The 25732-nt window shown below is 40.8% G+C and overlaps 1 protein-coding gene across 2 annotated transcripts; it reads left to right on the top strand.

Annotated features, from left to right (window-relative positions):
- Positions 1 to 599: 599 nt before the first annotated feature.
- On the top strand, positions 600 to 23792 carry PRKG2 (protein kinase cGMP-dependent 2). Of its 2 annotated transcripts, XM_069012980.1 has the most exons (19): positions 600 to 742; positions 2982 to 3488; positions 5775 to 5941; positions 7580 to 7693; positions 10361 to 10466; positions 11695 to 11758; positions 12407 to 12484; positions 13512 to 13606; positions 14366 to 14434; positions 15163 to 15261; positions 16205 to 16355; positions 17628 to 17764; positions 17926 to 18015; positions 18213 to 18354; positions 19153 to 19316; positions 19938 to 20060; positions 21003 to 21065; positions 21926 to 21992; positions 22851 to 23792. In XM_069012980.1, exons 2-19 carry the CDS (start codon positions 2995 to 2997, stop codon positions 22944 to 22946), a joined length of 2319 nt encoding a protein of 772 aa, XP_068869081.1. In that variant the 5' UTR covers positions 600 to 742; positions 2982 to 2994; the 3' UTR covers positions 22947 to 23792. The 2 variants fall into 2 exon arrangements, with proteins under 2 accessions (XP_068869081.1, XP_068869082.1); XM_069012981.1 differs by lacking the exon at positions 21926 to 21992.
- The last annotated feature ends 1940 nt before the right edge of the window (positions 23793 to 25732 follow it).

The following is a 25732-nucleotide window of genomic DNA, read 5'->3' as shown; positions in this document are numbered from 1 at the left end:
AAAATCCTTTCATCCCTGGTTTGTCAGGCTGTTTGGGTAAACAAGCCCTGAATACAGACGTTTTGAATCAACATAAAGACATGTGCTAGGAGAGAATGGCCCTTGTGAAACCTGTACTCCAGCAAGAGTCAGTGTTGAACACAGGCAATGCTGCACTCTGAGGCGAGCCTGAGTGAGGATATATCCTAGGACATGAGCAAGCTCCTTGCAGGACTGTGCAGTGGTGTTTGAGGGTCAGTTTGAGAGAACAGGAGCTGCAGGACCTCTGCAGCTGTGTGCCCGATAGCCACTTCAAGACCCATCCATAGGGCAGCGGAAAGCAAGCAGGACAAACGCTTGTGGACATGGCCCGAGCTGAGCTGGGCCCTGCATTTACCTCTCTGCCAGGTGGGGTGCATTGAGGAGCCCAGCTTGTCCTGCCCACCTGGGACGGGGCTGCCGCCTCCCTGCCGAGCCCGGACACGGCACCGGCGGCTCCCCAGGCCGGCATCGCTGCCCTTCCCTGGGCGGGGGACAGCCCAGCGCCCCGCAGCCCCCGCACGGCCGAGGGAGGGACAGAGGGAGGGAAGGAGCGAGGGAGGGACGGGCGAGCTCCGCCGCCCCCTCTCCCGCCCCGCCGCATCCCCGGGCGCCCGTGACGGGCAGCGGGAGCGGGTTCGTGCCCAGCCCGGCTCCGCGGGAGCAGCGCTCCGTCCCTGCCGCCGCCAGCCCGCCCTGGCTCCGGGGCCAGCCGGGCACGCAGGTGAGGGCGGGGGCCGGGGAAGGCCGGGGCCGGGGAGCGTGGGGGAGCTGCGGCCTCCCGGGGCGATGCCGGGCCCCGGCGGGGCGGGGGCTGGGTGGGGGTGCTGGCCCGGCAGCGCCGACACCGTGCGGGCCTGCGACGGACCCGGTTTCGGCTGGTGCTGCATCCCCGGAGCATCCCGCGGCGGGCGCGGACACCTCCGTCGCTCCCGGGCGGGTTTTGGGTCTGCCCAGTCCCTGGCCCCGTCTGTCCAGCGACCTCGAAGGAGCGTGTAAGGTGCCCTGTAGCAAACACGGTGCAATGCACTGGTTTGCCTTTTATCTCCTGAGCCGTGGGTAAAGCTGGTCAAACCTCGGAGGAGCAAGGCTTTAAGTTTCCTGCTGGAATTGACTACTGCAGTGTTGAATTACCAAAATCACCTGCCAGTCTTTTATTGATTCCTGCCACATACATGAGTTTCCTACACAAGTGGCCAGTAAAGGGCACCATGTGGAAAGAGGGATCTGTCAGATTCGACTGCTTGTTCCATTGTCCACTGACAATTGACTGTGCATATACAGTGGGAAGACAGAAGCTTCTAACACTCTAGTGTGTTTGATAGATTATGAACTCCAGTCATCACACAGTAAACCTGTTCTGTTTCTGGATACAATCCAAACAGTAGGTTTTTCTGTGCCCTGGGGCAGTCACTCTGCCCTATATAATTTTAAAGTGTGTCAGATATCTTTTATTTGAAATGCAGTGACTGCCACTGCATTTAGTAGCCGAGACTGTTACAGTGCTATGATGTGTTTCCCATCATTTCCTCTCTATATTGTAACTTTTAGTTGATGTTGGTTGTTGGTTGGGGTCGTTTTTAAATACAGTTGCATGCTGAGCTAAGATTTTTGGTTAAGCCATGTGCAGTGACACACAGGTCCCTCTTCAGTTATTTGGTTCGGTACCCTTGTGTGCAATTTGTTTAAATCCTTCTGTGCAGTACAGATTTGCCTTCATTTCTGACATACTACCCTGTTAACAGGCTGAAGCACCAGCTGTCAAAATGCATCTGTGAAACTGGCACAAATGAAAAATATTATTCAAAGTCACAATAAGCAAGACAGAGCTGAGAAGAAAGACTATTTTAAAGAAAACTAGATTTGGAATGTGAGGTACCCTGTCAGCTATTTCAGTTCTGACCCACTGAAGGCTGTAAACCAGAACAGAACTGTGCATCTGTTAAAAGTATGATTATACTAACAAGTAAAAGCAAATTGCTGAAGCTTCCCAACTTGTCATTTGATCAACATAGCTTGCCGAGGACATGTCCTTATCCAGTTTCAATAAAACAATAAAAGAGATTATCTTAATCCACATCACTTGGGGTTCAGCCTGAAAAAGGTCTCCTTCATCCATGGGGCAGACAAACAGCTACTTCGGGCCTGCTGATGCCTGACCACAGCAGCAGCATGATTCCTTGTTCCTCTTAAAATGATCCAATGAAATATGCCAAAGATTGTGTCCAAGGAAGAAGGTGGGTCACTGCAAATCTACCGAAGGCTGTTGGTTTCCACAAGTGCTTGTTTGAGGCATAGGTGCTCTGACAGGAGCCCAGAACATTTTTTTTTCCCTGGTCACTTTTCATGAGTAGCCAATGGAAGGGGGTAATGCCCCATAAAAAGATAATTGTTCCTTGACAGCAGTAGCACCTGTTACGCTAAAAAATATGAGCCAATTTTAGATGAGTAAGTGAGCTGCAGAAATGATGCCAGCTACCTGTGTGTTAACACATATACTTACTAATCACATATCCTTTATGCCAGGCAGGTATGTACCCACTGGTTAAATTAGTCTGTGTACACAATAATTATTCCTCAGTGAGGAAGTGATCCAACTTTTATTTTTTGCTTCTTACAGTTTTCTTGCTTCAACAGTCAAGCACAAGCTTTTCTCCTTCCTGCTGTTTGTTTTGTCTTTGTTAGGCTGATAGCAGCTTACACATCTCTTAAACTCACAAAAATTGAGTAGTAGCCATGAGATCTTTTGCTTTGTTTCTACCACCGTTCCCTACCTCTTCTCTTTGCCCTTTACTCTGCTGACTTGCAGGACTGGAGAGGATGAAAGCAATCAGCTGTGTTTACTACGGTTGCATACAGCAAATTCAGCTGCCAGCTAGTTACTAACTTCACTGCTCACCATTCTATGATTTTATTTTTTCTTCAGGAATGAAATAAAACTGCAAATTTATTTTCTCACCTAGGTCTCTGGACAAAATGGGGAATGGATTAGTGAAACCCAAGCACCTGAGGCAGCCAAATAGGCATGTGGCAAACCTTGCTATTGGCTGTGCTGCCAGCCACAAGTTTCTGATGGACCCATGCTTAGGCATCAATGTGATCAATGGGCAAGCTGATGTCCTCTGCAGCAAGGTACTTGAACTGGAAAAGGAGCTGAAGAGAAAAGATCAGCAGTTGCAAGAGAGTCAAAGCCATGTTGCTGAGCTTCAGGAACAGCTGGCTATGCAGACAAAGGTCATAGCAGAACTCACCAAGGAGCTTCAGAGCAAGTGCATACAGTTGAACAAGCTGCAGGATGTTGTTAGGACTCAAGGAGAGCACTTTCTTCAGCCTTCTCCATTTAAAGTTTCTGCTGATAGGAGGAGAGGAGCCAAGGAAGGTGTCTCTGCAGAGCCAACAACACGACTGTGTGATTTGAGCAGGCAGACTATGTTTTCCCTTGAAAAAGCAACAGTCCGAAAGGATTCCAGGTGAGCTCATTTCAGAGGGCTTCTATGCTTGTGTTACAAGGTTATTACTTTTATCACAATTATAGATATATATATATATCCTCTCCTCATGATAAATCAGGATTAAAGTATTCATCTTTTTCATTTAGGCTTTGCAGCTGTGATAGACGCTGGTTGAGTTTGTGTGTAACTTTAACCAAGGATCATCTGTGTCCCACAGGTTTCAGATGAAGAGTGGTGGGTAGCCTCTGTATTTTAGATGAGAATCTTATCGATTTTTTGGGATTTATCTTTATCGCCACCTTCCTCCTGCCCTCCAGCTTCTGAGGGTCATGGTGTAGGAACTGAATTTTCTTCGTTCCTCTTTGAATCCAAGTACACTTTCTAGACTCTGACAGACCCAGAAATATCTGTGGTCACAGCTGACCTTGCAGACAGAGGTATCAGACTGGTATCCTTAAGCTTAACTTAGACCCTCTTTTACCTTGCAGCGTAGACATAACCTGAGAGTCTGTGGTGGTAGCCAGACTCTACCTGGACTTCAGCCAGTCACTTAAGTGCCTCAGATTTGTGGGGAGCTTTATTATTCATGGCATATCTGAGTCTGTACCATAGTAGACCTGAGAGTTATGAGACTTGTTTTCTCATCCATCATGTCCAGCACTGCACCTTAGAGGGTGCCTCATGAATCAGAAAGGCTGCCTGAGTCACCATAAAGAGCTGAGAACTTCAGCTAGCAGTGTTTTTCCAGAGTAAGGGGAACTGCATTAATATTTTATCACAAGTACCTGGGTAGCTTAAATCATTGTTTTAGGAGCGTTCGCTTTGTAACCTGTCTTCTCCTTGGCACAATCCTTGTGCTGCAGTCCACCACATGGTTTTCTAGGGTGCTTTCAGAGACAGAATTGCAACAGCAGTGAGGAGTAAAACCAGGAGAAGAGCCAGTGGATTAGCAAAGTGCAGCAGCCAGAACCAAAGCAAGTATTGCAGCTTAAGCAATCCAAACGTAATGCACATCATTTTTTGATGTTGTAGTGGCCAAAGTATTATTTGTTCTTCCAAGTACTTTGGAAGCAGACATATGCCAAAAAAACCACCACAAAGCTGTGCTGCTGTGCATTGCTATGCCTCTGAGTTAAATAAGCCTGTGATACACATGCACTAAGACACCATCACCTTGCTGTTGACACAGCCAAATGCTGAAAGGTCCAAACATTTAGTTTCCTTATCTGGACTCTAAATACTGTAGTAGGTCAAGTTCAGAGAGTTCAGACATGTAAGAACAAGGCATAACCTTCACTGTCTACACATTTCTGTCCACTGTAATTAGTAAATACTGATCCTTTATCCTGACAGTGTCCATAGGGGTGTTTGGAGTTGCTGGTGTCAGTAGCTGCCTCCCCTTTACATAGAAAGGACTTAATGCAGCCCCACTTCTGCACAAGGTAACTCCACAGTGTTGCTACACAGCTCTGAAAGGAGCTGTCTCAGAAGGAGGGGAAGCTCCATGCTGTGTTCTTGAATCTGCCTTGAGTCCAGAGTGTCACCGGTCCCTTTTAGAAATAATTGTAAAACAAATGGCACAATTTTATGCTATTCATATGGCAGGGTTTTGAGTGCCATACTTTTGTTTGGAGTATCTCAGCATGAATGGTTTTAATGAAAGCTTTAGAAGCATAGTCTCCTATTCTATAGGAAGCCTTTGTGCTCATTTTACCTATTGGGTTATATGCAATTACTGTATTTTATTGCAGAATTGTATACATGATGCAGGCCAGGGTGAATCAAATTAGCAAGGTTGGTTTTAGCTGAAAACTAAGTTAGAGCTTATATTCCAATAACCCTATTGCTTTCAGCAGAAGCTAAGTTATGATCCCTATTTCTAAACACAGTCCTCACCATAGCTACTTGGTTTTATTTTCCTGCTTCATCTCATCGCCTTCACTTATTTTCAGTCATTACATGGCTAGTATCAATGTAAATGTATTTAGATGCCCTAGGTTTGTTCATTCCTGGATTGTCCTCAGGAGATTTTTCCCACATAACCTAGTTTTGATGACAACCTTGCATTGCTTTATGAATGCAAACAAGAAGAGGCCTTAAATGCCTCAGAAATCTGCCAGGGTTTTGCCTTTGTCGACATTGGGAGCACTAACCACGCTACCATCGCACAAGGTCTGGACAAAGCAGGCAGAGCAGTGTGTTGGAAATGAGAGGAATCCTCTTGGGGGGCATGAATGCTTGGTGAATAACATACCCCAGCCATACTGGGTATTTTAAATTTTGTGGGTTTTTCTTTGCAACCAGTGAGAAGAAGCTTATCACAGATGCCCTGAATAAAAACCAGTTCTTGAAGAGACTGGAGCCTCACCAGACACGAGACATGGTGGAATGTATGTATGAGAGGACGTTCCAGCAAGGCAGCTACGTCATCAGACAGGGAGAACCAGGCAACCACATTTTTGTGCTCAAAGGTGAATATTGCTTACTGGTACAACACACAAGTGCAAGAAACACGAAAGGGGTTTAGAAGGTTTTGCAGGAATTTGCAGTGAGGGTGTTTGTGCTCCTAAATAATTTGTCTCTGCGGAGGGCAATGCAAGTTTTACCTGTGACTTTTATGAAACAGAGTGAGAGCAATAAAAAGCACCTTGGAAACATGACTCTTGATTTAATGTTTTCTCATGACCTTTTTCATTTCTGAAAGCCCAGAGGCCAGGAATTCCTTTCTGTTGTAGGTGTAGCCAACCCTTTCCTCTCCAGAGGAAGAACAGGTATTATTTAAAATACTGAGAACTGCTCAATGGTGAAGCCAATCCTGAAATAAACTTACTTTTCAACATTCATAAGATACCAGTTTTCTGTGTTTGGGAAATTGAAACATGAGGTCTGCATTTACTGTTCTCAAAGCTGAGAGGTTGTCTTTTTTTACAAAAGAAAAGACCTGCTCGATTTTTTCTGAAAAAAAAACCAAAAAAACAACAAAACAACAAAGCAAACAAAAAGCTTTAGGACAAAAGACTTTCCTAAAATAATGCCAACAAGTCTGCAGTCATTTGTGCTGACTGCTACTGTGCCTCAGATTGCTGATCAGCTATAGTGGACCCCAAGTTTAACACCTGGAATTTGCTCCTATCAGCAATAAGCTCTTTCATCATAAAAAAAAAAAAAAAAAAAAAAAAAAAATTGTGATTAATTTTCATATTTCATCAAGTTTGGGTCACTAAGAAGCCCAGAGACTCTCATGCATTGGAGCTCATACTGTAAGGAGTATGTTCTGTTGAGGTAGGAATATGTAAGCAGGAGCAAACTGGTATATGTTGGAAAGCTCATTTTCTGGCTTCATATGGATGGGATAGTTGGAAAAAATGATGGTAACTATGTTAGGAAAACATAAATGTTACAGGAGAAAAGAGGAGGCTGGATTTGTGATGGGGTGATGGTGTTTATCTCTTGTGAGATAAAATGATAAAATTTTGAAAACAGATGAAACATGAGAAAGGAAATGTGCACCTGGAACTTTTGCTGGCACATTAGACCTTTCTTGGGGAGATGGTGTGTGCCTTGGAGAGAAAAGGGCACAACTTTCATAACATGTTTAAGGGAAGGTTTTCTGGAGCCGTAACCTGTGAAGAAGTTCAGACTTTCTTTGCCTTTTGCTGGTGAGGCTCAAGAGCCACTTCTTGAAGGAAGGTTTAATGTGGTTTTATTTTTTCTGCCCTCTCCTTTGCATTCTGCACATATATACTCGTGCATGTGTATGAAGAGACAAACCATGAGTAATTTCTCCTGTGATCATTATTTTAAGACTTTTCCCTTTACGCCACACTGGAGCACCTGAACCACTAGTGAGTGGCTTGTTGTAGCAAAGGTTTATCCCATCAGGATTTAGAATGACCCTCCATTCCAGAGCACATCTGTAGATTAGCAGTACATCTTAAAAAATAAGTCTTTACTGGTTTGTACCTGTGTTTCAAAGCACTTTTTGCATCATTGCTCCCATTCCTGTGTTCCAGGGAGCGGCAAAGTCAGGAATATATTGATTTGTTTTCCACTCACTCTGTGCAGCTGAGCACAGGTTTAATACCTATTATCCTGATGTTTTTTGACAGAGGGAAGTCTGGAAGTCTTTCAGCAGAATAAACTACTCTCCTCAATACCTGTGTGGACAGCATTTGGTGAACTGGCCATTTTATACAACTGCACACGGACAGCTTCTGTGAAAGGTACCTGAGGTTATTTACAACAACGTCACTCAAAACAAAAACTATGCATTTTTTGTGAGATCCCTGTTATATCCAGAGTTTCCTTGAAGTTTTCATTTAATAGATATTTTCATGTCTTGGTTATCTACAGTAAACTCACATATTCCTTCCCTAAGTTATTTCTGCTTGGGAACTCAAATGATACAATGCTGTGAATATAATTCCATCCCTGGCATAACCCTTGATAAACAATTAGGCACCTCCAAATTGTGCTGGTTAGCCTGATCTGTAGCATACTAAGTACTAGGGGAGGATTGTGCTTTAATTTTGGATGCTTTAGCAGAGGTGATGGTCTTTGGTTCTTATGTTCTTGTGTCAAATGCAACCCTGAGGATGAAATTACAGGGAGTTTGAAAGCATATTAGAACCATGGTATTTTCAGTAGGGCGGATACAGTCTAATTCAAGAGGAAATAAAATATGCAGGAATTAGTTGCTTTTGTATTTGTTTTAGTATCATCATTCTGTTGCTGAGCCTTGCCTAGATCCATTTGCAGCTGGCATTTGGTGACTGACCAGGATGGAGTTGTTAAGTATTGCTCTGATACAAATATCCCTCTCCCTGTATAAGACAGGGTGTTCATCCATTGAATACTCTCTGATTCCCTTTCCAACATGCCATAATTGCTCTGTGACAAACAAGTAAGTGACTAAATATGGTTAAGTTCACAATTTTTCCACTCTCCACCATTCCATAAATATTACTTGTGTTTAAAGACTAATTTCTGTTCTTGTCTAAATCTGCAGGGACTTTGTTCCGCCAGTAAGTATGAAGAGTTCATGTTGACTTAAAAAGGAGCAAATGGAATAAAACAAGAAGTTGTTTGCTGTAAAAGCTTTTGGTCTTTCTTCCTGCACCCAGTTTAGGCACTTAATCATTGCTGGCTGTGCAGATGGAAGTTATTACATGTAATCTGTTTTTGTTGCTGCCTGATAAACAGAACAGCATCAGTAATGTGATTATTTTTCTTACTAGCATGCTGTTCTAATTGAATATGTTCCCTATTTTTCTTTTTTGCCTGCTGTATAATATTAGCATTATAAAGTAGTGTTTCTGCATAATAAGATGTCAAGCTGCTTTAGACCTTTGTTAGCATTAATTGGTTTTGAGGTAGGACAAGATTTGTCCAATTATGGACAAGAAAAGGTATTTGAATACTTGAAATCACTGCAGAAATCCACCCCTCCCCAATAGCTTTCCTGTGATCCTTGTTGTGGAGGAAGAGCAGTACAATGCCATAACTGAGCCTGAATAGTAAACAAACACGTGAAAACCCTTTCTTGATGCTGGATCTCCTGATACCCTTTTCCTGCAGTCTTTGAAAACTCACAAGTGAAGGATTTCATCCAAACAGCATTTCAGTGGCTGCTGCTACTCAGCAGCATCTTCACAGGCAGTAGCTGTATTTGAAATTGGCAGTGTGATTTACCCCTATGGTTCTGAATTTCTCTCTTTTTTTTATCTCATCTTTGAGATTTCAGGTGTTTTTTTAACTCTATAACTGCTTCATTTAGTTAAGGTGCAAGATACAGGAAATACATTTGCAATAGGCTGGATACTTGCAGTATTTTCTTTGTGCAAAGTAAACTGAAAGATGTCATCTAGGAGAAAAATAAAACCAAAGTGACACCTTTGTTCTCCCATCCAGCATCCAAAAATATTTTTTTATCTATTTTGGTAAATGGCAGTGCATATGTGTATATTGTGTACAAGGATGAATGACTGCGTATCATTTTAAACCTGGCACTTTTCTTCCCTGTAAAAATGATTCCGTGTTGATCCTAAATGGAGGAAATCAATTGCCCTAAATTTTTCTGTAAATTTTATCTCGCAGGAAACACAGTTTTGTTCTTTCTTAGGGCAGAAGGAAAACTGCTGGATATGGTGTAGCATTAAAAGAAGAGATTAAATTTAATAGACTCACCTTTTGCTTAAAAAAAATTAGAAGTGCAACATGTTCTGTTGTGTTGATGATTGCACTCAGAGGCTGCTTAGTGGTTTCCATCTTTGATGCTGAATCCTGTCCCTGCTTACTGTATTAATAATTTGATTATCTTTTAAAAAAAATTAATGTTTTTTGCCTTATAAAATGGATACATTGAAGAAAAACCTGTGAAGCACAGGATTAAATGAAATCAAATGTATTTCTTGACCTCTCTTATTTCTATCTTAATGCATATCTCACAAACATTTGCATATAATCTGAATTAGAGTTAGATCCAAGCCACAGCATTTAACATCATAGGTTTTGGAAAACCAACCACGTTCTTGTTTCTTTCAAATCAGCTTCTTTGCAGTTTGCAGCTTTTGAGTACAATGACTGGCTGTGATTAGGGTAAATCTTCCCAAGTGTTCAGCCCTATCATTTTCAAGGCTGTTCAGCCTAAGGAACATGCTCCACGAAGGAACCATTTGGAAATCTATTCCTTACTTTTGTGAGCTTTATTTAAGTGGGAATTGAATTCTTTTAAAAGTCTGATTACAATAGATGCTGGATATTTTAAAATTTGGCCTTGGGCCTTGTAAAGTAGCTAGTCTGTCGTGTACCATGGCCTGATGCTGTAATATCATCCATCAAATAATTTGAAAACATTGCTGATTTTGTTCTTCTTTTTTGTTTTCTTGAAGCAATCACTAACGTTAAAACATGGGCATTGGACAGAGAAGTGTTTCAAAATATCATGAGAGTAACTGCACAGACCAGACAAGAGCAATACAGAAACTTCCTTAGAAGGTAAATATGATAAATTTCTATTTCTAATACTGCTTTGTGCTACTTACTAAGGTGCACAACAATACTGTGCCTGTGTTGTAAACAGAGAGAAAAAGGTGCTCTTCATGCAAATATGGCCTCAAAAGCTTGAATGTTTGGGGTTTTTTTTCTTTAAAGATTCGTAAGTTTTTCACATTTTCACTGTTTTTCTCCTGCATTACACTAGGGAACTTCAGTAGGTGCTTGAATGCATTTAAGTAATAGAATAACTGTATAGGAAAGTTACCGGTTTAGAATTTGAAACAATGTAATAAATAAGTAAATGCTCCGACGAATAGTTAGTTAGCTGCTGGAGTAGATTGAGGAATATTCCTTATCCTTTGGAGACTTGAATACAAGATCTGCATGTCTCTCAACTTATGAACTAATTCCAACATAAATTACTAGGATATCTGCAGAGCAGAATAATTCTCTTCTGCAGGGAACACTGAGAGTGGTGTCACACTTCTCCTTAGGAAGATGGTGAAGTTAGAGGTTCCAAACCATAATTAGCTGATGTAATATTTTATCTTTTTAACAGAGAATGATCATTCTGTTATGCCTTTAAATCCAGACACCAAGCCTGGCCATGCATAGAATGTCTTGTGTATTTTCACATCCCTCTCCACCTTTGATTTCTGTACACACTTCTTTGCTGAGCCTAAATAGATAGAAATTTCTATAATTTCCTAACTTTTACAAGTCCAAGTGATCAAGGTGGGAGGTTTTATTCATTCTTACCAGCTAGTTCACCGAGTTATCACTGTAATTGGCTTCTCTTTCAATAGTTGTCCAAAAAGTACTGAAATTATTACCTTTGATTTTGCAGTCTCTGGAGTGCACTTGAAAATATATTCTTGAATTGCATTAATGTCTTGGGTTTGTAATTTCTGGATTCTTTTGAAATCAATCCACATGCCCACTGAAGTCCTTCCTCTCCTGAAATACAAAGTTGATTTAAAAACTGACCAATGTTTGCCACATTTCTAAGTTGTACAAGTTTTGTTTATGTCAAAACCAAGATGAGAATGCCTGAACCTTCCAAATTAAGATTTAGTTGTATATTGTGTTCACCACCAGTTTAACTACTTATCAAATGTGACTGTAAAAATTGTACAGATGAGAAGAGATCGTAAAAAAGTTGTTAATGATAACTACTTTGGGTTGTGGGGCTTTTTTTTTTTTGTTTTGTATTTCTGTTTTCTGGAAGTGTGTCCCTGCTGAAAAACTTACCTGAAGATAAATTAACCAAGATCATGGACTGTCTGGAAGTGGTAAGATGTTGCTAAGTTTTTCTAAATAGTATTCAGTAAGCTTTCAAAATAACAAAGAAAAATAAATCAGCAAAACTAAAAAACAACCAAGCTTTTTTAATATGAGAGTGGTTTTGGAGTAATCAGAGTTGAATTTCAGGTTTGCAGGAAGTAATAACGTTTAGTGACATAGAAGTAAGTTATATTTTTGGCATCAAAGGAGTCAAGCAAGTAGATAAGAGGATTTATAATCTATCCTTTATTAAGATTAAGTACAAAGTTGTTCTCCAGGACTATTTTGGTAATCAAATTTACCTGTTTTTGATGTGGATATGTAATACTTTCATATTCCTTGGACCACATACACTGCAAAATGTAAGGGATGAAGGCATTAGGTCCCCAGCACATTAATCCAGCCAAATATCTGTGTGCCTTAGGGCTGCATTTGCCAGGAACCTTTGAAGGTAAGGGCTTGATATATAATCATAGCTGGGATATTTTTTTCCCAAGGGCAGTGGTAACTCTTTATTCTTTTTGCATGGAGGCATGAAGGTTAAACATAAATAGCAAGTTAAACATCAATGGAACATCCACATGTGTTAAGAACTCTGCATAGTAACCTTTCAAGGATTTACTGTACAATGTGGTCTCTCACTTGCCCCCCAACAGGAGTACTATGACAAGGGAGATTACGTTATTCGGGAAGGAGAAGAAGGAAACACCTTCTTTATAATAGCAAAAGGAAGGGTAAGGCATAATAAACCTCACTTACAGAGTAACATGTACAAACGCATCTCAAAAGCTACCTTGAGGGGTGTGGTGTTCAGTAAAAGTGGTGCAGAGTGTTTTTGCACATGCTTTTCAGTTCACAATACCGTGATAAAAGCCTGGAGCAGTGTTTCAGAGGTTCAGGGAGCCTAATTTTCCATTCACAATGAACCCATGTTATACTGTGCTAATTACAATGTAATTAAATTGTGTCCTGAGGCCTCTTGACTCTGCAGCAGAGATGTAAAGTCAATTTTTTTGTAAATGAGATTTGACCCCACATCTTCTCCTAGATCGTGCAATATCTAATGGGCAAAACATAGACTTGTGAAAAGTCTAAGAAGTAATGGTGTCCCAGGCTTAATGGAGAATGGCCTTTGAGGTGTCTCAGAATCCTTTCATTTGTTAGTCCCAGAGGAGCAAGGCAGCAGCCTTTATCCCTCAGCCTGGTACCTTGGAGGCTGACATGGGACCCTAGAGAATTAAATCAGGAGAATTTTACTCAATAGACTTCCAGGAGGATTTCCAATAAATCTCTGTGTCTGTAGATCTTCTAGTTTTCTTTTTGCTAACACGGGCATCATCAGAATGTGCTACTGTGGAAGCAGAGTTTCATGAGGAGAAATGTTATTTAATGCTTCTGGAGTGCTGTCTATTTAGCTGAGAAGACAAGAAGCTCATATGACATCTGCCCACTGTGGGAACTGAAGCATTTCTTAGTCTTTCATTAAAATGTGACTTATTCTGCTCTATTTCAAAAGGTATGAGGAGAAAATGTTGAGGGGTTGACAATAATGAATATATTCCTTCTTCTCAGCAAAAATCAGGGAGGTGTCAGGGAATGTTTGGGTTTAATTTTTGAGAGGAGGGGGTAACTACATATAACTGTAACTCTTCCTGCAGCATTACTGAGTTTAAGACATTTCTGAAATACACAGAAAAGGAAAAAAAATCATGGAATACTTTGAAACTTTACCTTACTAAATTTGTTTCTTGTACTTTGCAGGTGATAGTTACCCAGAGTACAGCAGACCACTCACAGCCTCAGGTGATTAAAAATCTACACAAAGGAGACTACTTTGGAGAAAAGGCTCTCATTAGGTTCGTTCACACTGTCTGATTCATGATGTGTAGGATTTCAACTGTTGCATCACTGAGTGTCAGATTCTACAGCTCATGGCTGTTTTGAATATAATCTTTATTTAGATTGTAAAGTCAGTAGACAAAGGTAGTGACCCAATTTGTGTTAATGTTTGGAGGGGCTGCAGAGAGAACATGAAAGTATACAGTGGCATCTGCCTTTGGTTTTCCCTCTAGAAGTCAAATTCTGGCCCTCTGCATTGTGGCTTATTGCTTATACTGTAAAAAACTGTGGTGAGAACTTGTGCCAGATGATTTCAGAATCGATAAGGTCCATCATGACTGGAATGAGCTCTTGTTTCCATTGCCCATGGCAGTAAGAAACAGGGAGGAGGAGTCACATAGTACATATTTACATGGATGATTGAGTAGGGAATAGTTTGGGTTTGGGAATGTTTTATATCCAAGGATTATATTAGAAATAAGTAGTAAATCCTGATGTAGTGATAATTACATCTCACCCTAATTTCTTGGAAGGCTGCCAAAGGATGTCATGATCTAAACCCTACTGAAACTGGAAAAACCACTGTGCTAGACCATAATAAAGACTAGTAAGATGCAGTAATTTTGTATTTGGTTCAGCAGCACTAATCCAGGTACAGGCTGCAGAGGCCTTTGAGGAGTCACCTAGAGCAGCTGTGGCCCTCCATGAGTGCAGTGTGAGGTACTTTGAGGATTTTGATATGCTTCTGAATTCTCCTAATGCCTTTCAATTCTCAGCGATGACGTCAGATCAGCAAACGTTATTGCAGATGAGTACAATGTGGAGTGCCTCGTTATAGACAGAGAGTAAGTACATTACACTTTAATAAAAGATTTGCATCCTCTTTCAGTAGGTTAACATGACTTTCAGTGGGTTCATGTGACTTCACTGTAGGCAAACCCACAATGTTTCTTTAAACGAATCCTGAACAAGTGGTTGTGCTTTAGGAATACTAATGAAGAGAGGCTGACAGCAGGTGCCAGAGCACAGAAGCTTGAGAGTAGTTCAGAGCTACTCTTTTCTTTCCCTCCTTGTAGTGGTGATGTTTCTCCTGGTCTCCTGGGTCAGAGCTTTCTGAGGCCTGTCCTTGTCAGTGAAGACCAATGCAAAGAGGGCATTCAGTAACTCTGCCTTCACTGTGTCCTCCGTTACCAGAGTCCCTGCTCCATTTTGTAATGGGCCCACATTATCCTTTGTTTTCCTTTTGTTACTGATGTATTTGAAAAAGCCCTTCTTGTCCTTGACATCCTTGGTCAGATTAATTCCAGAAGGGCTTCAGCCTTCCTTGTCTCATTTATATTTACCCTGATAACCTCTCTATATTATTCCAAGCAGCCTGACCCAGCTTCCACCTCCTAGGTGTTTCCTGTTTAAGCTTGAGTAATTATTTCTCCACATGGGTTTCTTGCCCCCTTTGCCAGATTTCTTGATCATTTCTTGAGCCTGGAGGAAGCGGTCCTTGAGTATCAACCAACTCCAGCTAGGTCATGACTTAAATGTTCAGCAGTTTATGGTGTTTCCTTTGTGTTTTTAGGACATTTAATCAAACAGTTGGAACTTATGAGGAGCTGCAAACTTACCTGGAAGGTTATGTGGCTAATCTGGCCCAGGCTGATGAAAAGCGGCATGCAAAGTAAGTCAGATCATTTGTTTGTTACACCTATAGTAGGTAATCACAAAAAAGAGTGATAGATATGTAAGTAAAATCATGGATGGTAGTTGAAGGAGATGGACCCCTAGGAATGACAGCAGTCACTGTAATAAAACAGTCTGGATATGCTCATGGAGTCCAAGAAACTTTTCTGATACAAAAATTACATAGAATCTCAGTGTATTGACTCCCAAACAAGAATTCACTCTATACCTGGAAAACTGAGCACAGAAAAAAAAAGTGATGTTGCACTCAAGTAGATTTTGCACTTTGATTGCAAGTTCTTTTGTAAAAACCCCTGAAGGCCAACTTTAACTCCTGTTTGAGTTAAGGAACTCAATTACTGTGCAAAAGACTAAGTGTCATTTCAAAAAGAAAGCAGCAGACATAAAAGAAACAGTTTCTTTTTAATGTTTTGGTGTAGCACTGATGGTGTTGATGTCTGCTTTCATCTTTGGGCCACACTTTCAGTTTTTGTGCCTCTGATTTCAGAGTACTACTGGAAGATTGGCAGAGTATGTTTTTCCTCTGTTTAGAAATACAGCTGCAGTCTTATTTCTGATCATTCAACTGGAACTGGTACACAGTCCTTCAAGCATTGCTTCTCCAGCTTGGAGTGCCCAAATTTTGCAGCTGACCACATCAACAGGAATCTCACCAGGGATCAGCTCTTGCTAAAATTACTGTCGATTCTACTCAGTGAATTTCAGTAGCATTTTTCTTCTAATTTACTTCCATAGGATGTCCAGAGAGAAAATGCTTCTGCAGAAAATAAGATTCTGTTAGAAAATAAAGCTTTCCTTTCCTCCTTCTCCTTTCCTCCTCCTCTTTCCTCCTTTTCCATTTCCCTTCCTGTCCTTTATATAGGATCATTAAAAGTGATGGCAAGGAAGAGCACTAACCTATGTTAATTTTCTTAATGCAGAGGAAGATCCTTCTGTGGACAGTTGACCAAAGAGGTGTCTTTGGAGATGATAGAGCTGAAGGAGAAAGTAGCCCAGTTCCCTCCTTCCCCATTCCAGAATTTAGAAGTTGTCACAACTCTGGGTGTTGGTGGGTTCGGAAGGGTTGAGCTTGTAAGAGATTGTTTCAAGATTATTCACATAGTCCTCTGTCTTGGATGATTGATTTAGCCACTGAATAATGTGAAGGATTTTCATATTCTGTGTGCTTGTGCCCCTCAGGCAGAAATAATTCTACATAAAGCAATGCATAGTTAAAAAGTATTTCAGGACTTGGGTTTTTAAAGAAGCAAATCCATTCTTGTGTGCCTTCAACTCCTGTTGTTAAAAGTATCTTCCTGGTCACTAGACGTAGTCATCAGCCTGTGCATGTGGAGTTTACAGATGTGCCTGCCTGTGTTATGTCCCCTGAATGGCAGGCCTTTTTTCAGGAGTCTGCCTGGACCTGAAGCAGTCTGAATGGCACCATGTAGTCTGTGCTGTCAGAACTGCTTTGTACGCCCCACAGCAACCACAGCCAGCGTGAGCTATCTCTGAGCTGGGTTGACTGGGAAATTTCCAACAATTTGCAATGGTTCTTTTGAGTCATATTCAATAGCATGAACAGCTGTGCTTCTGGGATACCACAAGCCTCATTAGCCCAAAGCCTTAAGTCCCACTCACCTCTGGCTGAGCAGCAAACGTCTGACAAAAACCTGAATGCTTTTTGTGCAGGCTGCTGAAGGTAATGGTAAATTAAAGGGGACTTTGTGCTTTTAGTGAAGTCAATAATTCTTTACAGTAGTTAGACCATCAACTGCTTCATTCTGATTCATGCTTCACAAAAAAAGTTCCATATTGGAATTCTACAGCAGCACCTGAATACTAAACTAAAATTTGAGTTCTCATCCAGTTATAGAACACAGATATCTGCTTCCTTCATTTCCAAGAGGCCCTGTTTTAACTTCCATCTTTTTATTGCATATTGGATAATATTTCAGTGTAATGCAAAATCATTTGTAAACATTTTTCCTAAACTGCCTCTCCCTTTTGTCCTTTTGTATTATGCTGGTGATTAGAAATCTTAAATTGAAATTGGGACCCACTGTGATATAAACTCATTGCAATATGTAGTACCTATCTGAGCTGCTGCTATTTTGTATATATAAAATGAACAGAGGGAACATTTCACTTTACGAGTGGGGACTGGGAAACTAAAATATCTGATGCTTGGCTTAAAATCGTACATAACAGTTCTGCAGAAAATCTGGAATTTGTCCCTTGTTGCAGCCATCAATTTCAGTCCTATGCTGTGTTGAAAAAGATGGGTATCAGTGTATCTACTGAGAACAATTTAGTAAAACATCATTTCCTTGCCTCATGTGTTTTCATCACTTGTATTCACAGGTTAAAGTGAAAAATGAGAATATGGCTTTTGCAATGAAATGTATAAAGAAGAAACACGTAGTGGACACCAAACAACAGGAGCATATTTATTCTGAGAAGAAAATCCTCGAGCAGATATGTTCTCCATTCATTGTAAAGTAAGTCAGCCATAAGGTTTCCCTGCAGGTTGTCCCCCAGCTGACCCCCTGGGCAGCACTATTAGGAATGAGGTTTAGCACACATGAGTTCTGGAGGAAAGACACTGCAAGTCTCGCTTTTTATTTTGCTTTCCCTAAATTGCTGCTGTCTGTCTCCACAGACTGTACCGCACATTCAAGGATAACAAGTATGTGTACATGCTCCTGGAGGCTTGCCTTGGAGGGGAATTGTGGAGCTTGCTGAGAGACAGGTAACTGCAAACACAGCACAAACCTGCCTTTTAAAGTCACCAGTCAGCCCCATGTGGCTACTGAGTCGGCTCTCCATTTAAGGGCTGTCCAATGAAAAGGTGTTCGTTTCAGTTTGGTTAATATTCTGGGTGTTACATATTATCTGGTTAATAACTGAGGCCTTTTTAGAGCTTCATTGGAATTATTTTTGTTCCAGAGGCAGCTTTGATGAATTCACCACCAAGTTTTGTGTTGGGTGTGTGACAGAGGCCTTTGACTATCTACATCAAATAGGAATTATCTACAGAGACCTGAAGCCAGAAAACTTAATTTTGGATGCTGAAGGATATATAAAACTGGTAAGATGTAATCCATTGTAATGTTATCTTTTTGTGCCTGTATCCTGTTTCTTTGTGGGGGGGATGTAAACAGACAGAACATAATTATAGAACCAGGATCCTGGAGTTTAATAACTCTTGTGCTTCAGCAGTAAAGAGGGCAGGCTTCTTGTTGCACAATGAGAAACAAAGGCATTGCAAAGCCACTGCAAGCCACAGACAAAATGGGGATTTGCAGCCTCTGAGAGCTCTTGCCACAGCATAAACAGCAAAAGAAAAAGATTGTCCCAGCAGCTAGTTTTAATGTAAGGACAGAAACCACATTTCCCAGGTGCAGAATTACCTCCCTGTCCAGCCTCAAGCAATCATAGGTTCAACATCCATTGATTCAATTTGCAATCACAGGTTCCCCGTCTTTGTAGAGAGGGAGCAGAGTAAAGAACTCCTGCCATGCTTTACTGTGACCATGAGAAGTGCAACGAGAATACCCTTCAGAGAACTTGAAATATCCGTTCCTAGGACAACGAGCAACCCACTGTTTCCAGGGACATCTCATGTCCTCAAGGAAATCATGGGTTGTTCTCCCCAAAAGGAAAATAATTCAGAAAATTACTCATGATGATAAATTGGTCTGTTTTATAACACTCAGTAATCCAATTACTTCAGTTGGAATTACCTTCACAGCTACACTGTGTAGTTGCTCTAGCTGTAAACTAGCAGCTCTGGGATTTTTGCAGGAGATGAGGAAGCAATTAAGACCTTAAGGCTTCCCAGTGCAAAACTCCTCTGCATTATGCAGCATGTGTTGATTTTGATCAGGTTGATTTTGGATTTGCAAAGAAGATTGGATCAGGGCAGAAAACCTGGACGTTTTGTGGAACCCCTGAGTATGTTGCCCCTGAAGTCATTCTGAGTAAAGGCCATGACTTCAGTGTGGATTTTTGGTCCCTTGGGATTCTTGTGTATGAACTCCTCACTGGCAGGTAAGTGCCTCCTACTCAAAGTTCTTACCTAGTTTGTTTGTTTTCAGAAACCTTTCCAAGGTTATTTTTAGGCAGCCTTGCAAAAGGATACTTCTTTTTGCCGCTTATGCATGTCTTGCCTTCCATCATTTCAGAAATGCCACTGACAAAAGTGGGTCACAGGCACAGGCTATAATTGGCTCCTGTAGCTGCTGATAATGTTTCCTGGGAGGCACAAGTGACAACAGACTGTTCTCTTCCCCATTAGTGGGTGATGGGGTGCAGTGGGGTGGGGGATTGTAAGCAGGGCTCGCTCTTTGCCTCCCTGCACAGTTCCATGACAACTCTTTGGGAATGCTCAGTGGCAATACAATGTGGAAGCTTCGCTGAGTTAGGCTAGAGGCAGGGCTAGCTCAGAGGGACACATGTGGTCAGGCATTTTACCTGTACCTATGGGAAGCTTCTCAGCTTCAAGCCTTTCTAATATCCTAAACAGGCTGAAAGGGTGAGGGTTGTAGAAGTAGGAAGGTGGGCTTTTTTCCTATATTTTTTTCTATATTCTCAAATATTTGCTTTGAAAAGTACTGGCCACACCTGCTCTTGCCAGGTGTTCCATTCATCAGTGTTGCTTTCTTTTTCTAGCCCACCGTTCTCTGGGGCTGATCAAATGATGACATACAATTTGATTCTCAAAGGCATTGAAAAGCTGGATTTTCCTAAAATAATAACAAGGAGACCTGAGGATTTGATCCGCAGACTGTGCAGGTAGGACGGGCAGTTCGGGGCAAAGCCTGAGTGTAGATAGATTGAGTTCTTTTAGGATTCAGACTCAAGCATTGAATTCCTGACCACTTCATTTGGAATTGTTATGCACAGCATGGTCCATTCTGATTATATTCAGTATGCATTACATGCCCCTGAGTGTGTCACACCTCTGAGTCTGCAGAGGCGTCAGAGGCTCTGGGCTTTCTCTATAGCTGGGAATTTTGTCTGAAACACATATCTGGGAAAATTAATTAAGTGGGGGCTGAGGAAGGAGCTAAGGAATTTGATTTTCAAATCAAGCACATTGTTTAAAAAACTTTCAAAAATGACTTTCAGAATGAAAGCTTCAAAATAAAGCTTTCAAAATGACTTAGGCATATAGATTCTACAGAAAACATAGGGCACTTGAAACTGGATTAAGTCCTTTTGAAAATGTGCAAAAGGTGGTATTTCAAAAGGGCCAGCCTAACTTAGTGGCCTGCACAACCTCTGGCTGGTGACACTGACTTTGGATTCCCAGCTCCCATGGGATTTCACCCATGGCACCAGGAACAGTATTCAACATTCTTGTGTACGATGATTGGAAGGATCTTTGTAGCTGTAAATTTTGATCTGCCTCCTTTTGTAACTCAGACCTGCTGGCCAGGAAAAAAAAACCAATGTGTGACTAAAACTCAGCCAGCTGATTTCCCTCTGCTGTTTCTCACAGCAGAGTGACACTGTTTTGGCTTTCTAGAAGGTTTCTCCATCCTCAGAAGAAAGGAGCAATGAGCAACACCTCATTATGCTTCTTCATGAGGCCACAGGTTTTGTGCAAGCTCCACCCCTTGCAACTCTTAAATGCAAGTAGTTAGGACCTATAAGTGCTCTTTTTAAAAGAGCAATATTTTATAAATCCTTATCCTTATTCTTTTTCTCTTTTTTTTTTTTTTTTTTTTTAAGGCAAAACCCCACAGAAAGATTAGGCAATTTGAGGAATGGAATAAATGACATCAAGAAGCACAGGTAAGCAAAAGAGACTTCCAAGAAGAAAATTTGGGGTTTAATTTGAAATATTTTTAATATGTTGGGACCCAGCCAGGTAAACTCATAAACAGAGATCTCTATTGCTATTGAGTATATTTGCAGCTATAGCAAGCAACAATATGAACATAAATCCTCAGCATGATTATCTAGAAATCTTATTTTTTACTGGTTTTGCTGCAGGTTGTTGATGTAGGTGTTTAATTCAGTTCTTAGAGAAATCAATGCTAGTTCAGCATCGACCTCTCAGACCTCCTGACCCTTCAACATTTGCTTCTTAAGAATGAGTAGTTAGGAGCTCCAGAGCAATAATTCTGGGGTTTTGTCCTCTTTCTTGTAACAAAGAAAGTCTTTCTCATCATGAATTTTTCTAATGCATGTCTTTCTTCTAACAAAGGAAGTCCTCTGTAAATTAAGCATTTTCTGCTTTCTCTTTTTATCCAAGTTGTTTCTAAGCCCTACAGTTCATGCTTGGGGAAAGAAGCTCTTTGATTTTTCTGCTTGTCTCCCTCTTCTCATGCTGTAAAAAAGATGGAATTCCAAGGAGACACACAAGTCTCTGCATGGCTGTATTTCTGTGCATATTAACCTGCCTGTCTCTGCACCTCCTCTGTGCAGAAGTGCCAAATGCCTGGTGGTCCTGAGGCTGCCCCTGCCTTGTATGGCAATGACAGTCCTCGAGATTCCTCCTTCTAACTGTGTTGTTACAGGAGTTGGCAAGAAAAAAGCTTCTTATAGTCCTTGTTCATGTGATTTTCAGCTCTTTGTGGTATAATGTCAGAAAACAACCTGTCTTTCTCTTTTGGTCTCTCCCTGTCTGTCTTTCCTCTCTTTTTAATCAGGTGGTTGAGTGGTTTTAACTGGGATAGTCTGAAAGTGAGGAAATTAACGTCGCCTTTAAAAAGAGAGGTATTGGCTTTGGCTTTCACTGTCATAATGCTTTACTAACACAGCTTGGCTACAAAGAACTGATGGAGATAGCAAAATTTCCCAAAGACACATTTGAATTATTACATTTCAACATTTTTTGTGAAAATTGAATGAAAGAGAGAGAGACAGCGAGCAATACATAACTTACATTCAGTTAAATAATGGAAATATTATTCTGCCTGTATACTTTGCATTATATTTTCACCATTACTAGAAAAAATGGTGTTTGGTCAGAAACTAATATTGGAAAAAATATATCTCCCTTGGTAATGGGAACATTATTAAGATGCACTGTTCATATTACTGTGAAGAGTACAAATTTCTGTGTGCTCTTATTATTGAGTTACAACACATCCTTGAGTAAGCTCCCTGTTTTAAATGGCCTATTTGTTTTTGCCCTAAAATGAAAAAAGACTAAGGGTAAAGCATTTGAAACCCACTTTAATCTCAATTTGAAACTAAAAGCAATTCTGAGGACTGCTTTGAGTAGCTACCCCTATGGGCGTAGATTTGATCTTATGCAAAATTGAACCAAAACCGTGTGGCCCAGTTTTCTTACTGAATTGACAGGGCTTTGGGTGAAATCTAGGATTTGATCATATTTAGGAAGTCCTTTTGTATAAGAAGGCTAATGCCACTGTTCTGTTGTACAACATAATTATTGGAGGTATTTCTTTTAAAGAATTAGGAATTGCATCTATTGAAAGAAGTCATCTGTATCATATTAGCCTTTCATTTCCATGTTGGGAGCAACAAAAATTATGCATAAATCAATAGAGAACATTTTCAAAAGTTATTTTCTGAAACAACCTTTTGTTTGTGTTTTCAATGTCCTAGTTGTCTGGACCGACTGATTACAGCTACTTTGACAGCTATCCACCTGAAGTGGGAAGCCCTCCAGATGAACTTTCAGGCTGGGACAAGGATTTCTGATCATTTTTCCTTCTGGAACATTTATAGAGACTTGTAGGCATCAGTTCTATCTTGTTTCTTGCTTAAAATCAAGTTACACAAATTACACAGCACTTCTTGAGGAATTGGAGACAGTTCAGTAACCAGAACTTGTTTGGATAATCCACCAAAACCTGTGCATTTTATAACAAGGGCACGCGTTCAGTCAGCAGATGTAACCTGAATTTTTTTTGATACACAGTGTCTCTAGGAACATTTTCAGATACTATTGATTGGAACTATGGTTTTGCCACTAAAAATATCACTAGCTGAAATTTTGATATTAACAAGGTTACCATACATCTTTGTTTGGGTGGGGAGGATGGGTATCAGAAGCCAACAATTGTGACATATGTCAATAACTAACACTATAGGCACTTATTTTTCATTTTCTCTGCTGTGTTCTGCTTTTCCCCCAAAATGTCCTGTATTGCATTGATCCAGAAATGTGTAGAAAAGAGACTTTTACTGAAAGGTTGATTGATTTAGCTACAGCTAAAAGGGTATCACTGTGGAAGCTGCCTCTCTGTTGGTCTAGTTTTGCCCCAGGTTGGATATAAGACAGGTCGAATGAAAAGGTATATCCATAATAGAAGTTGCCTAGAGAATCAGACTGTGGTGTGCATTTCCCTTACTGCTTCAAAGGGCCATGTGCCTTTCTTAAAATGTTTTGCTTTTATGTGGTGTGAAGATAAAATAGATGAACAAAAAGCTTTTACCTTTCAGGGAAAAAATGCAGATGGATGTTGTGCATTTGTGGCTAATACAGAAAAATTCTTCTGCTCTGTGTTATGAACCCCAACTGCTGTTGAAACAAGGATGTTCCTGGGTTTCATGCTGGGCTTATGGGATGGATGCATCTGCAGCCACTGCTTGGATTTATTTCAGCTCCTGCTGAGACCAAGTCCAATCTAAATTTCCATACTGAAGCTGCTGCAGCATTACTGCATTTCACACGCTGGATGGAAAACCTCCCGGGCAACTTCTACTGTGTGCTCAGGGTTTAGTTACCCATGACCACTGGATCATCTCCCTAGCTGCTGGTCATGACTTCTCCCACTGGGAAGGGGAAAATGAGGGCCAGAATGCCACAGGGGCGGTTCTATGGTTTGTTACATGGTTATAATTATTTTTCACTGGTGGGTGACCATCGCTTTGACAGCAAATCAATTTAAATATTTCGTATAACCTTCAGCCTGAATAAGGCAATAGAGTATTTTCCACTGAATTTAATGAAGGCTGGATTGAGCCCTTGAAAGAAGACACTACACATTTAGCTGGTTTTGCTTCTCTGCCTGTTTGCAAATTATTATGGAAACTTGCAGCCAGCAAAGTCTGTGCAAAGTGGTGGTAACACAATCAGAGAAGGTGGAGCAGAGGCTGTAAGCTGGGGCTGTAGATGCTTGAACTTAACTTTGTTTAGCAATACCAAAGACTAAATTTTATTTTCAGGATTTAGACGAAGCACTAGAGGTTAGGTATTTGTGTTTCTCCGTGCATCTGTCTTTCTCTCCTAAATATTTTTATTACAGTCAAAATAATATTGTGCCAAGTTTTATAAAAAGCTTTTGAATGTATTTTTCCATTGTATTTATATGTAGTTTCCTTATTTATTTATATATATATATACATATATATATAAATAATGGGGGAGATATATGTATGTTTTTTAAGTGAAGAAATATCTGTATGATAAGTTTAGTGCAGTTAGCATTAAGTCTGTGCAGCTGTAGGATATATTTCCTTTATAAAATTCAACTTAGCTTGTTTATTTGTGTGCAAATAAAGTAAGCTTACAAAGTAATGGGAAGGACATTAGTTTTTTACAAGCACATTCCATACAGTAGTCCAGATTCATAGCCTGGATTTATCCTTCTTGTCTATGTGATTCAGAAGAGACTGAGGCAAAAAAGACTGGAGAGAGAGTCACTGATGTAATTTCTTGCAGCATGTGCCCCACCCAGGTTTTGTTTTCCCTAGTGGATGTTGAGAAAAATGAATGAATGAGAAGCTACAATAAATGAGGTCACAGGTTTGTACTTTTGTAGAGTTCCCATGCACATTTAAGTCATTCTAGTTCTGGCATGTATGCAGTTGACTGAGCTTAAGTTTTCCAGAAACAATCAGAAGCTGATACAGTAGAGACTAAATATTACTTGATCTCACACCATCTGTCTTTGACAGACAGATGTACTTCAGGCTTCAGTTTGGCACCAGTGGAGTTAAGCTGATGTAAAACAAGGAGAGGAATAAGTGAGTCAGGCTCAAGTAGTGTCACAGTGCAGGAGATCATGGGAGAATTGAATGGGCAATTAGGACGATGATCAGATTATGCTTATTGCTGTATTTTCCAGTTTAAGGACATTGAATAACAGATATTGACGTTCATGTTTTGGGTATGCTGTGGATATGTCAGTAATTGTCTGAGTTCCATCCTTGATGTTCTTATCTGTGCTTTGCCTTTCTGTCCTGTCAGCTTTGCTTTTATGAGGTGGCTCCCTCAGAAGCCCAGCTGTAGCTGTGCTTTTTCCCCTGCACTTCTGCCACAAGAGAACCTGCCTTAGGAGGCAGGAGGGATGGAGATTGTTCCTGACAGAGAACAGAGATGAGGGAACAGTTAGCCTGGGCTGGTGAGATGAAAGTGCCTTCCCCCAGTATGACATCAGAGTGGTGAGTGAGACATCAGAGTGCAGGTGAGCACTTCAGAAAGGCAGGAACAGTAGCAGAGTGAAAGAGAATGCAGTGTAGTGGCAAGAAGAATCTTTATC

This window comes from Aphelocoma coerulescens, chromosome 4 (assembly GCF_041296385.1).
Source record: "Aphelocoma coerulescens isolate FSJ_1873_10779 chromosome 4, UR_Acoe_1.0, whole genome shotgun sequence".
In the NCBI taxonomy this organism is placed as follows: Eukaryota; Metazoa; Chordata; class Aves; order Passeriformes; family Corvidae; genus Aphelocoma; species Aphelocoma coerulescens.
This window is presented reverse-complemented; position numbering and strand designations above follow the sequence as displayed.

What these genes read in the sequence shown, in the direction of transcription:
- PRKG2 (XM_069012980.1), top strand. Translation starts at nt 2,995, where the DNA reads ATGGGGAATGGATTAGTGAAACCCAAGCACCTGAGGCAGCCAAATAGG. An exon ending in TACAGAAACTTCCTTAGAAG is followed by an intron (nt 10,467 to 11,694) that starts GTAAATATGATA and finishes GTTTTCTGGAAG; the next exon opens with TGTGTCCCTGCTGAAAAACT. An exon ending in CTGAAGGATATATAAAACTG is followed by an intron (nt 18,355 to 19,152) that starts GTAAGATGTAAT and finishes GATTTTGATCAG; the next exon opens with GTTGATTTTGGATTTGCAAA.